The 14890-nt window shown below is 32.0% G+C and overlaps 1 protein-coding gene and 1 non-coding gene across 2 annotated transcripts in view; one reads left to right on the forward strand and one right to left on the reverse strand.

Annotated features, from left to right (window-relative positions):
• gogo (thrombospondin-1 like protein golden goal) overlaps positions 1-14890 on the forward strand; it is a 264490-nt gene that overhangs the window by 186467 nt on the left and 63133 nt on the right. Inside the window, exon 3 of the mRNA XM_088235559.1 lies at positions 7929-8755. Within this exon, the coding sequence (XP_088091685.1) occupies positions 7929-8755 (827 nt within the window). The remainder of the gene's footprint in view (positions 1-7928; positions 8756-14890) is intronic.
• On the reverse strand, positions 6260-6331 carry TRNAH-GUG (transfer RNA histidin (anticodon GUG)). The gene has a single exon. It is a non-coding gene; the product is annotated as a tRNA-His (tRNA).

A 14890-nucleotide genomic window follows, 5' to 3' on the forward strand; every position in this document is an offset into this window, starting at 1 on the left:
CACCTAAGCTACTATTCATATATAAACTCTTGATCGAGTAGCCACTCTCTTATTTTGCTCTTGTAATAAATTAAAAAATCTAGGTACTAAATATTTGAGAGTTCTATTTCCGTATTTATTACATACTTTTGGTACTACCAAGCCATCATTAGACGTGAAGCGTGTATTACGGTTATGTTTGAGAAGAAACTTGAATGTATTACTATGAAATTGTTCCAAAATGATGCAAAGCCACAGTAGTCCTCGAATAGGCAGAGTTTTGATTGTTTTGTACAGGAGATCATTATTACTTCTTTGTTCGGAAATCTCTGCAGGTACAATTCGCTTAACTATAGAATAATGTAGACCCTGGATCATTTTAATATTTGTTTTAGTGGAATGTCCCCACGACTTTATACCATATCTTACTATTGATTCTACTAAAGAAAAATAAATAATTTTAAGAGTGATTTTAGGCAAAATAAAAGATAACTTATAAAAAATACTCATAAGAGTCCGCAATCGATCACAAAGTTTAAATGTATGACGATCCATTTCATGTTTAAATATATGACGATTCATTTTGCAAACGTCAAACTCCGGTCGTCTTACCAACAAAAGGTGTGCTTAAGTAAGGAATACGATTTTTTGAATGTATTGAATTTAACATTATTTAAGTGTAATGAAAAATCCCATAAAAAGAAATAAAAAATCCCATAAAAGAAATTATAAGGAATTTCAGGAAAGAATCTGATTGAGATCCACAAAAAGCAAATGCTGTTTGTAAACATTCAAAAAAAAAAAATTTTTATATTCAAAAAAACAACATCATTAAATTTTTTTGTAAATGCATTCTCCTCGAATGCTTCCCTGGTATATCGATAAATAAAACATTTATGCTCCTTACTACTTTTTTTACATCTTGGATTGATGATTTTAATATCTACAAACACGCACAGCGCAAAGATCTATATTTCTCTGAAAACCGCACGTAAATCGGTTAAGCCGTTTAGGGAAAGTTCGGCGACATCACACGTACAGAGGAATTATATATATAAAGATGTAGTTAATCAAGTTTCAAAGCACACTACGACTAGTATTTATTAAATGAAGTTTCACTACAGAGTAATACCCGTATGCAGAGACAAACCTTAAGGTGAGGTAAGTACATTCTATTGTCATTATCTTCGGGTTATTCTCTGCATCTGAGATTAAAATGTACTTTCCTTACCTTAAGTTTTGTCTCTGCATACAGGTATAAGTGTAATCAGAAGATCTCTTCAGAATTTAATATTTACGAGGTCCAAACAAGGACAAATTTTCCCCGAAAAACAGGAGTTATCCGAGGTCCCTGCATTGGGGTCAAATTCCTCGAATCTTTATAAGAATTTCCTGAATAGTTTCTGGATGTGAATCTTTACGATTCCCACGTCCTTTAGGAATTCAATTTACACCTAGAATGCAGAATTTTCTTTTGTGGTATTTTTCCAGAACAAAATACAGAAGCTGTACCACACGTTGTTTTAAATAAAACTTAAATAGTAGCAATAATAAAAAAAAACGATCATAGGTAATTTTAAAAAGCCGCTAAAGAAAAAAATAGTAATTAATTGTAATACTTTAAAACAATTCAACATTTTATCGACAAATAATGACGCATTTTATGAAAATTCTTAAATTATTATATGATAAGACTATTGATAGTTGTCGATATTAACTAAAGAATACTATTTGTAAAATTGTTATTGTTTAATTCTCCAATATATTTAATTATTTTATTTTGTTTTCTTATTTATTTACATACATGTAGTTTATTACACATTATTTGAGATACAAGTCCCAACTCCATGGGACCAAAAGTCCTGTGTTGAGTTGGGACGAGCAATGACACAGACACGTGAGTATATCACCACGAAAATAGGATCAGAAACACAATAAATAATTTTAAACAATATGAATATATGGCACATCAATATGGTAAACTGTAAATTCAAACATTCGGAAAATCATCAAAAAGTTTCCTACTCAAATCCCTCCCACCATGGAAAATCCAGTCATTAACTCCTCCCTCCCTTGAATAAACTATTGTTTTTGTCCTGAAATTTCGATAAAAACGTAAATACTTCGTTTTATATCTGCTGGTTTTAGTGAACGCTTTAAACACTGTGTAATATACACCCTTCTGTCTATGTTTTAATATCCAGATCTCTAAAATGGAAGAATTGAAAAACATGGATGTTCACACATGGGCAGAATGGTGAATGTTAAAAAATGTGTTAAGTGGCCACTAAACCAACCGATTACATGTCATAAGTCTGGTAAATGCCTAGACTTCCATATTCCATTTCTAAAATCAGCGATAGCTCGACAAAGATGTTGCAACAGTTAGCTCGTAGAGGATCGTTACATACATTTTTATTTGTATATTGAACGCGTTTGTCCGAAAATGCATTCTCAAACCTGCGATCCTGCATTCACAAAACCAATCGCTACCGGGTAGGCTGCTACGCTATTTCATTATTTATTTATATAAACGCCCAATGGCCATTTTTAAGGACACATTTATGCATAGAAAATTATTATACTAATTACATAATTATTAGATATTAGGCTATTTACATATTCATTTGTTAGTACATTGTCTTTTTCTAGTGGATTGATATTAAAATCTCCTACTATTATTGTTTTTCTTTTATTTCCATACGCAAGTATTTGTGTTTCTAAAAAATTTATGAAACTATGGACTTCGATTTTATTTGATCGTCTGTAGAAGCAAACAAATGTATTTTTTGTTTTATGAGACTTATTAGAACAATGTTTGCTATATCTCTATTATTTTCAATATTTTTTTCTTTGTAATTTAAGTTTTTCTTAATGTACATAGCTAAACTCCCTCCTCTGCCCTCCCGGCAGGAGTTTATTACATTGTAATTATTGATGTCATATAATTCTGCTTCACTGTTAGTGAGCCATGTTTCAGTTAGAATTATGAAATCGGGGTTTTTAAATTCACTTATTATAAGTGATTTTAGTTCATCTATTTTGGGTTTCAGACTACGAATATTTGTGTATAGTATTTTAAAGTTATTAATGTGATTATATATTATAAAACTAGTTAGTTCAGGCTCTGGTCCGGTTTTTTTTTAAGTTTTTTGACCCAGTGGATTTTTTTTGTCAAAAGTATTATTTTTATTAGCATCACTGAAAACATATAACATATATTCTTGTTGAATTGTATATATGATTCTGTATGTTTCTGTTTTATAAGCATTATTCCAGGTATTTATATAAATTTGTATTTCATTTTAATTTAGGAGCACAATACACACCCCGAAGTAAGCGAATCAACTGTTTGGTATTTGTAAACATCCAGTGAAACCGGAAGTACCGTTTTCCGGTGATAAGAATATTACCTACTAGTTTCACAACACCTTAACCGCGATCGGCATTGAAGATAATATCAGAATAATCTATTGTGTGTTTATATCGTGTTTGATGATCGCGATGTAAGTTAAAGAACCCACAATCAACCCTTATAACCTATAACATTATTAAATCTACATATTTATTATTAGGTATGTTAAATAGAAAGGCGTTTTAGGGTAGATTGCTGTATGAAACGTTAAATGTGAAACGCGGTCCAAGAAGAAGCATAAAAATTGAAAAATATTTTCAGGCGTTGGGTTGCCATGTATGTTCTTCATGTACGCTCTTTCTTCACAAAAAAAAAACAGCATTGCACATGTTTCGAAATTATGCTTTTGAATAGGTATATTAACCTGCCGTTGAAAATTGCACTTAATTAACTAATATCTCAGCAACTGCTATGAATATTACCACATTTTTTTTAATTCTTCAAGTAAATTTTAACACACACGAAAACATATACATCATGTATTTAGATATATCCGATAATATTTAATTAAATATTTTGTCCATCAGGATCTCCACAAATGACAATATATCGAGTAGTCTTAGACACATTTTTCATTTTATTCAGATAACAAATAAAAATACAATATTACAACTTAACACAATTTTTACATGAATTAAATACATATATTTACATTAACGTTTCCCATTACGTAAAAGAAATAAACAATTCTTGTGTACCCACATAATGGGGAGTGACGTCTTACAATAGTTTGTTTATTTTGTTTTTAATTATTAATATTTTTAGGATAACATAAATATTTTTTTTTTAAATATTATGAACAGTGTTTTAAATCAGTGATTTTTTTAAAACCTTAAACTTTTTAAATAATTAAACAGTGAGAAAATAGACGGTTTTTTCAAAATAACTTTTATAATTTATTTTTGTATTTTTTCAAACGTATATACTCGTATACTACAATAATTTGAGAGAAAGACAAGTAATCTAATTAGATAGATAATTAGATCACTTAGCAAGACACACATATAACTTTACTAAGATGAAAAGAGACAGTGATTATCAGGCGGTCGTTTCCTAACCTCAGGTTACCGCACAGTGATTCGATGGATTTTTTTACACAGTGCGAAAGGTCAAATATAAAGTATTTGTCAAAATCATGGTCTAAAATAGAGAGAGATTAGATATTATTTTGAGAAAATTCATGTACAGGTTATCGAGAAAGAGAGAGTCGAGAGTAAGAGAGTGAGAAAAGAGAAACCAGATGGGGTAAAGTAGAATGAGAAAAAGGCTTTGGGCAAAATCGGCAGAGTTAAAGGACAATCAATCAAGTTTATTCAGTCAATTTAATTCATAAACTTTTTTGTTTGCTCGCCGCACACGATTCCAATTCAGTGATATTTTACGCTAAGCGGTTTGTAATTCGAAGTATAAATCAAATTAACTGCGATCGATTTCTAAATAAATTCGAAATATGTTCAAAGATAGACAGAATAGCAAATTTCAGGTAATTACTTAAACCAGCAAATTATAGGTCATATGATGTGTGCTCATATGAGGCGTTTTTTTTTTTTAATAAAACATTTAGTTTATTCCTTTAAAAATTAATGGAAGTTCTAAGGTTTTTATTTTAAAATTCAAAACAGTTTTATGTGTTATTCACAAAAAGGGAAATCGTGTCTGGACAAATTGAATGATTTATTATGTCGAATAACGAGATTGATGACTATTATAGGATGTTATGGTGTGCTAAGCGCTAAAAATATATCGTTTGATCAATAACCACGACAATGAAGTTTTATTATGTAAAGCGTACAAAAAGCACAAAAAGTTATAAAATATTGTATTATCTGGATACTAGTTCACCAAATCTCAAAAGGATTTACGTTATATCTTACAATAAGTATCATTTTGATAGTGAAATGAGAGTTTTCTGATTAAAAATGTAAAATTTAGTCATGGGATATTTTCGCTAAAAAATGAAATACCTACACACGCTACACAGAGGAACGCGTCCATCTAGCGGCCACTTCTATTACTAACATTTTTTTACACACAATACGTATCTTTTTATTTATCTACCGTATTTTAAAAAATCAGGGTGTATTTTAGGGATATTATTTGAGTATAAAAAGCCACATTCATACTCTATTTTAAAAGGCACACATAATGAAAAACAATTACACGATTTATAAATGCAAAAAAAAAAAATTACAGTTTTTTGCAGGATGTCCCGATATTGTAAAAATAATTAACTGAAATGTAAGCTATATTTAAAAGTCTGTTTTATTTTAACAGTTTTATTTAATGTTAAGGAATGCTCGAAAAATATACATATGCTGATCTGTAAATCTTTTTTGTTTGATTTAATCAAGGTGTTATACTATTTAGACTGAATATTACATGAAGTATCATATCTACTAATTTATACGTACTAAGATAGCAGGCAAATGATTGTAACTCCGTGAATCCAGATAACATTAATAGTAGACCATTAAAGCATCAATAATTTTGTTCGGTATTTAGTATTACGGTGAGGTACCATAGAAATTTCGACAAAATTAATAATTCATGCGGACGCTGTTGTCGCTAATGTCGCTTCATTAGTGAGAAACTCTGCCGATAGATGGCATTCCAAAGTTTTTTTGACCGGCTGTTGCTGACAGGTAATAATAATAACGGAAAAGTAGTAAAAATATTTTAAAAATTAAACATAGCATTTTAAAGTAAAATAATTTAGGTATCTTGTGTCAATTTGAACGGGTTATTTGGAATTATATTTAAAAAATATTTATATTTTATATTTAATTAAAATTTTTCTTCGAAGCCAAAAACATATATTATATTTTTATAAAAAATGAAAGCCCGCCGCGACAATGATTTGTTCATTGCCGTGACCAGGATTCGAACCTGGGTTACCACGGCCACAACGTGGGGTCCTAACCACTAGACGATCACGGCTACCGGGCTGGTACGGGTAGGTGTCAAAATAATAATACTTAAATATAAAACCTCTGGTGGCGAAAATTAAAACCTGGCATTTTCGTATTGAACAGCTGATATATGTAAGTGCCGTACACTGAACGCTTATTTTAGCAATGCGAATAAGAATACAACATTACTGTATGCGCGATTCCATTAATTTACTTAATTGTTATTACAGGTATGGTATTTATTTTTTATTTATTCATATTTTTCTCTTACAAACTATAATTAATAATAAACATAATGTGACCTCACTGGGGTTACCCGTGCCGAGGACACTTAATAATATACTTTTTTGAAATGTTTTTACATTTAAGAATAAACAAAGAAGACTAACTTAATAAACAGAAATAATTAAAAAATATTCACAGTTTTAAAAACTAGGTATATAAGTACATTTACATTGTTTATATTACAAAACGCACAATGAAAATAAGAAAAACCTAACATAAGCTATACATACACTTGTGGAGCAGTTGATTGAATATTAAAAAAAAAACCAGGTATAACTTTACTGTTCCCGGGACTTGATTAGTTCAAATTCTTGCCGCTAGGGGAATGTAGATGGAAACAAAATTTGCCTTCGCTGATTTATAAAAATAATCTTAAATAAAAACAATGTTTATAATAGACATAATCGCCATCGATACTACGTTAAAACCACACATTGTTATAATATTATGTACAGTACAAGTTCGGTTAAGTTTTTCAAAAGGTTACCGTACTTTTACTTGTCAGAATATTACATACAAAGTACAAAGTAGTGGCGTGCCCTGGCGATGGTTATATAAAGCTAAAAAACCTTATACACATTTTTATGAATTATTGAGAAATTGACATTTGATATTGACAAAATAATAAACTACGTAGGTAATAAAAATATAGTTTTCAAAATATCATAATTGTTTATTCCAGTACTACTATTATCACGCCATTTCCTAGTAGAAGTAGGCAGAGAGGATAGACCGCCACACTCGTCTATCCCGACATTCATTCCTAGCTTCTTTGACATTCATACATCTTGTCATACAGGCCCTTCGGTTGTCTGCTTTTGACATGACCAGACGTAAGATTTTATCTGATCTTTCTTAGTCGTCCTCGTCCTACGTTACTCTTCATTCTCGCCATATATGTATATCTGTTTTACCATTCATTCGTCATCCATTCGTTCTACATGACCCATATCAAATTAATTTTAAAGTAAAAAATAAAAATTTGATTGCATTATTAATTAGGTTCTAAAAAATGGTAGCTATTTTTTAAACCTTTCCAGTTACCCTTATTATTTTTTTTTTGTTAAATGTCAGTAAATAATTGCATCTAATCAGTTACCGGATTTTCCATGTCTACCGGTTTCGAGACGTAGCCGTCTCTTCGTCAGGACAATATTTACACCAACATCAACAGCACAAAAATAAAATCGGCGTTCTGACAGGACACATGCTGTTAGAAGCGGTTGGTTGTTTTGTGTTTTTGTGCTACTACTACTATTGTTATTTATTGACATTTTATAAAATGTTTGACAACGAAGTTAATGCTTCAGATATTATTTTTTTAATTATTTTTCTTTCAGTCGGTGTCTTGCCGCCATACTCTCACCTGGAGGTACCCTTCGCTCATGTGGCCCTGAGTGGGGATCTCCACGTGTCCCTCCACTCCCCTCCCACGCCACTGCCGGACCTCCAGCTCGCCATCCTCAGGCTGGACGCCGGAGTCACTCACTTCCTGGCCGATGTCAAGCTACACCCTTCGGTCACGCTGCAAGACCAAGAGCAGCTCTGGAAAACCAAAAACCAGAACTGGCTACCCGACCAAAGCAAGGACAATCCAAATAAGGACACAAGTTGGATAAGAGGCAGTCAGAACGAGCAAATTCCAAATTCAGAATGGGAAAAGAAAGCGAAACAAGACGTTGTTTTCTTCACCGTTCCTTGTGGATACTTCGTTAAAGGAGGAACATATTTGTTGAGGCTCCACGGAGCTGGAGAAAATTTGACAGAAGTAGAATCCGTTCAAGATTCTAAGTTATCGGGAGTTTTAGACGTAAGATGGCCCTCTCCGAAGCTATCTTTAACTCCAGAAAACATCCAGACGTTTCCAGAACATTCCGTAACTGGAATTGTGGAGTTTCCCGAAGTCATGTGTCCCCCGGTGGAGCCTGCTGCAGGTTTCCTGCCCGAGTTTTGGTTGGAGCTCTGGTTTTGTGGAGATGGAGGGCCGGCGCTCTGTTCGACGACACCGCTTGGCGCGCCTCTCTTTTCGGAGGCCGTAAAAGGCCTGTCTGGGAAGAGAGAAGTCGTGCTGAGATGTGAGCTCTTTGGTATAGCTGGAACCTATGCTCTTACCCTGAGGCCGACTCTACCACAGCCAACCCTGACGACCACCACAGCGTATTTGAAGGTAAGAAATATTATTTTAATACAATTGAAAAATATTTCACTTAAGCCTGATTATTATAGAACGACCAAGGAAGACATGGTATGATCAGATAAACCAAAATCCGAAGTCTGTTCATGTCAAAAGCAGGCAGAACCAAAAGGCATGTATGCCAAGATATATGAATGTGGAAGATGCTAGGATCCCAGGATAGACGTGTGTGGCTGTACCTTCTCTTTGCTTATTTCTTTGGAGAAATGGCGTGATGGTAGTAGTAGTAGTAGTATATGTATGTGTGTATATCTGTTATTGGTTTTATTTTGTGTTTTCTGCTGTTTACTGTTTTATATTCTCTGTGTCACAGTTAATATCCTTAACAAATAAAATAAGTGAATAAGAGATTTACATTCCTTGCAGTATTTCAATAGCTTGGTTTTCTAATTATAATCATTTGGGATTTAATCCAAGTTAGGTAGATATATTTTCAATATTGCCAGCATTGAAAAGTGTTACATCTTGTAACATCTTTTCTCACATCTTATTATCTATTTCACCATCTCCCCTGACATATTTACAGCGTACTAAATGAAATATTTTTAGTAGCAGAAACATCGTACATATTTGGTCTTGGCTGAGCAAGGCCTGATGCATCATTAATTATGCACCCCAGGGAGAAACGCTTTTTTGTTGGCATTTATATTTCATTTATCTGTTTCGTGTATGCAAGTTTTGCACATACTGACTGAAACATTCCATTACGGTTACTAGTGGTTTTTAAAAACCCATCCAACTTGTACAAGTCAATTTGTAGGATTTGAAAAATATGTATTAGTGCAGGGAGCTCTTACCCCAGATGGAGATGAACAGATGAAACAGGGTTAAGGTTCAATGCGTATTTATTAAGTTTTGAATAAAATGCGACTAGCGGCGACAAGTGATTTGAACTGACGGACTGTATGACTGATATTACTACGATTTTTTGTAATTTTATAGGCCTTCTTCTTTTGTTCTTCACGTCTTCATGGTAGAGATAATAAAGTCAATGTCCATTATTCAACCTGATTAAAGATTATATAAAGAGAACTCGGCCATTTAAGAGAGTTTTAAATATCGACAGTGTCAGCACATTCTGTTTTGCCTTTTGGCTTCTAGAACCCACCTGCCTCTGATTATGTCGATTGAAACAGTTAACCTTAAACTATGTTAAGCGGCAAATATTCTTACTATTGGAGAATATTATACCTTCATAATATCGAGTGATTGTTCTGGACCCTGGGGTCCTGGTTTGAAATGTTTTTGATTTAACGATCTAAATACGTAGTTTAATTTGTAATGATATTTTGGTCTCATGAATTTATTTATTAATTTATACGCCTTACGGGCTTTTACATTTATTAGTTACACATTCAAGTGCAGCAATGTGACATAAGTATATACATTAGATTAAAAGTAAGAATACTATAAGAAAAAACAAAAGAAACAATAAGTAAAAACAAGAAAATGTACCCAGATAGGTATAGGGGTATAAAAAAATATATTTAATATATATTTAATACACAAATACACACACATACATACACACGCATATGCATACATTCACATATACATATACATACACGTGTAAACTTATATAAATCTATATACATACGCATAAATATATGTATCATTATAGAAAAACATTTTAAAAAAAAATAGAAACATTGAGTAAAATTTAGTAAATAAAAAACAATATTAAGAAATTTTATACAGATTAATTTATAGACTTTAGAATACCTATAATTATATAAAGATAAACATAATTAATCAACTTCACTATACTCGTTTTCTGGCCGGTGTAGTCTAGGATTGGTGAATTGTAAAAATAATTATGACTGCCAGGAGATTAAAAAAATAACGTAAATAAAACAACAGGTACATTAATGCTGAAATACTAGTGAATTCCGGGACGTCAATTTGCTATTTTTTATAAATTTAATAAATCATTAGTAATTCTTATTTTGTAGAGAGTTGACATATTTGTTGTACACAATAAATAATCGTAATCAATGTTTTCAGTGGGTGTATTAAGTTTGTAATTGATGAATCTAAGGAATTTACGTTGTTTTCTTTCAAATTTTAAAATATGAATATTGTAATAAAGTGACCAAATTGTTGAATTAAATTCTAAATTACTTCTAACTAAGGCAGCAAATAGTACTTTGGAGGTAGTGAGAGAAGTATAATCTTTTACAGTTCGCTGCAAATACCCAAGACATTTCATCGCCTTACTAGTGATGGTATCAATGTGAGGAATAAACAACACCAGGTTTACTAGTATGGAAGGGCTAGTTGTTCCTATATATTGCAATAAGTATGGCAAAAGGACACTGCAATACAGAATACCAATAATATTTAACATGTTACCAAACAATATTAAAAATACTGAGTTAAATACAGGAGTGAGACGTTTGCTCAAAAAAGTTTTTTGTATTAGTGATAGTTTTTAATTTTTGATAATGTAATATGTAATGTTTTTCATGTAAAATTATTGTTAATGTAGGTTAAGTGAAAATAATTTGTGCAATTTATAAGAACCTGCTGACGAGTTTTATGTATGCAACTCAGCGGGACTTCAATTTAAGACTATTTTGTAAATATTTTTGAAAAATATTTTTTTAATAAAAAAAAATAATAATAATAATTTTTCATCAAATAAATGAAATTGAATGAATATCTCCCGACGTAAGACTGGATATAAGGATAATATGTCATACGATTTCGTTATTCAATAAACGTCCTGTGTGTAATAATGTTGGTCTTGCTCAGGAAAATGCATTGTTTTAAATAAATAAAAAAAAATTCTAAGTCGCTTTTTTGCGTCGACGCTATAGATTTCCGGTGAATCATTCGGCGAGTTCGGCGTGCGTCATCAATCTATGAACGTTGTACCCACAAACCGTTGCTGTTTTTATAATGTTTGGAAATAGTTTTGAACAGTTTCGGCGATCTTATTTCCCTTGTGTTTCCACTATCAGGCCAGTCACTAGTCACTAAGCCTCTGGGGTCCGAGACAAGGTACTGGTTACGCCTGGCTCAGCCCCGCACTGGACTCGGGCCATAAATAACGTTCCCAGGACCTCCACTGTCATCGTAAATTTATTAAGACCCCCTATTCGATGTGCAGACGTTTTCTCGCTTTTATAACCACGCCAAAACACGAAACTGCCATTTTTTCGCACAGAGCGTGCTTTTTAAAAGGTTACTCACAGGTAAACATTTACCAGATATGTTAAAATACATAATAAACACAAATTTAAATCGTTTTTCTATTGATTATTCAAATCTGAACGTCTGCTTGCCTGTTGAATCTTTTCATATACCTCTACTATAGTAACATTGCATATTTTTGTCAAAATTTTTATTCTATCGTTAACAATATCAACAATACAAAAAAATATACACCGTTTTAATTAAATTACCTTTTAATTTGGATAGCACAATATTTTATAAAGTAAACATACAATGACATGGGCTACTCCGTATGCATCCGCTGACGAAAGGATTTTTTAAGAGAGTCAACAAAAAAATTAAAATTCTTTTCATATGTTCTTCTCATTTCTATTGTTGGATATAAAAAAAATTCTAGTGGAATTATACGGAGTGACTTTTCACGGGTATTCTTTTTTATTTTTTTTATTTACTTATATACAGGTGTTCTTTAAACCCCGTCACATCCGAAAACGCAATGATCAGTATGGGCAAGAAGACATATTAGCACATTAAAAAACATATTTAGAACGAAGAAAATTAAAAAAAATTATACATTCGAAAAAACAAATGATTGCTAACTTCTGTAGGGGAGAAGCGAGGGAAGCGCGGCCGCGCTGTTGACTGTGTAACAGACTCCCCCTCACCCTCATCGTTTCTCCCCTGCAGAAGTAAGCAACTGTTTGTTTTTTTTAATATTTCGTTTTTGTAAATTTTATTCGTTCTAAAAATTTATTTCAATGTGACAATATGTCTTCTTGCACATACTGATCATCGTGGTTTCGGATGTGACAGGGTTTAAAGAACACCCTGTATAGAAAACTTTAATTAGCCCATAATTTAGGCTTATTTGTATTTTTTTGTTACAATGGCTGTTGTGTTCTTTTAATAAATAAATAATATATAAATATATATATGTATACAGGATGTTCTTCAAACCCCGTCACATCCGAAACCACGATGATCAGTATGAGCAACAATACATATTGGCATATTTAACAAAATATTTAGAACAAAGAAATTTTTTTATAATAAAATATTGTTAAAAAACCAATGGTTGCTTACTTCTGCAGGGGAGAAATGAAGGATGTGCGGCGCAGTATCAGACTCCCCTCTCCCCCCGCCACGTTTCTCCCCTGCAGAAGTAAACAACCATTAGCTTTTTTTGATATTTTATTTTTTTAAATTTTATTCGACCTAAAAAAATATTTTAATGTGCCGATATGTCTTCTTGCTCATACTGATCATGATTTCGGATGTGACAGGGTTTAATGAACACCTTTATATATTATTATGTGTATGTTTTCAATTATTGACAGAAGAATATCATAATTGGCTTTTATAATATCTGTCTGTTCTGTATGTGAAATAGAACCAAAACCCCGGACGAGTGTTTTCGACTCAATAGCTGCTCTCGTAATGCAGTGATTGGAGCATTTGCCTACCATGCTTGAGTTCCTTGGTTCGATTCACGGCAGGGTGGACGTGAAATATTGTATTATTTTTTAAGGTAGTTCTGTACTGTAATATTTCATTGTTCAAGGACTAGTACCTGAAGCGTAAGACTGATCGTCTTACCTTAATTTAATTTGATCGTGATACATTAGAAGAGTACACGACATGCCATGTGTTTTTCTAATGCAGTTACCTATGCGAAATCATAAAATGAAAAAATAAAATTATCGGTCGAAAATTGTAAAAACTATATTATATTGGTCACTGATTCTTTAAAATTGATTTGTTCGTCAACATTACCATTCCTTTTCTGAACCTAATGGTGTATAGGGCACTGCATTGGTACACCAATCGCAGCGTATCTTGATTATTTTTGTTACATGAAGGTAAGATGATCAGCCCTAAACTGTATAACAGCATCAATCCGGAATGGAAAAGCTTAGGTTTAAAACAGCTTTTAAAAAAAAATCAAATTTGGTTACTGTATGTCAGAAGGCAGCATTTAAATTAAGTTGATTTAGCTATGTCGGCTGGAAGAAGATGGAATTTTCTTTTATCTATTACTATATTTTATCTTTAAATGAAACACATTTAATTCTACATACAGCGCTGCTGAGAATCAGTCTGTATGACTTGTTTAGTAGTGCCGATATACTAAATATGTATATAAATATTATTATTTGGCTTTATAAATATGTTTACATTGTACTTTTTGAAAATGTCTTTTTGATAAATGCATATCTTACAAGACAACTTAGATTGTAAGCATATGATTGTACAAGTATTATCCTGTAAAAATGTGTTTTAAATAAATAAATTAAAAAAATAAAAGTTAAAAGTTTTACGCTTTAGTTATCAGTCCAGGGACTATGAAATATTCTACAGTGAAAACACCTTTTTAAATAAATATTTCATATCAACCATCTCGGGAATCGAACCCGAGACCTCTTGAATAGTAGGCAAACGCGCTTACCATTACACCACGGAGCTGACCAAATATATAATACAGATAAAGGCAATGATTTATAAGAAACAACTATTACATGTTTGTTTTTCTGTAAATAAAGTTACAGAAAATAGATAGTTAAATATAATGGTAAGCTGCGCATAATCGCTTATATGAACGATTCGCCTCTGATACATTGATGATTAATCAATATATTTATGGCACAGGAAAAAATAAAATCATGATAGACAGCCAAAATCGTAAGTAATAAAAATCCTCTAGACGTGTTTTGTCTTGAGTGACAAATAACATGTCTTACACGTCTTATTTTATTTTCCCTTTTCTCGGAATTTCCTTTTCCTGATGAGGAGTTGAAAGGTCCTTAGTATCTGTAAGGATTTGATCCTTTGATCCATATTTTGACGAGGGTGCCTCTTCATGAGCTATCAAATTATATTATATTTTTCTAGATTCGGCGCACAATTTATTTTGTGAAAGATTTGAATCTCGGC

Source organism: Micrasema longulum, unplaced genomic scaffold, assembly GCF_059751315.1.
Source record: "Micrasema longulum isolate JH-2025_06_02 unplaced genomic scaffold, ASM5975131v1 h1tg001400l, whole genome shotgun sequence".
NCBI classification, from domain to species: domain Eukaryota; kingdom Metazoa; phylum Arthropoda; class Insecta; order Trichoptera; family Brachycentridae; genus Micrasema; species Micrasema longulum.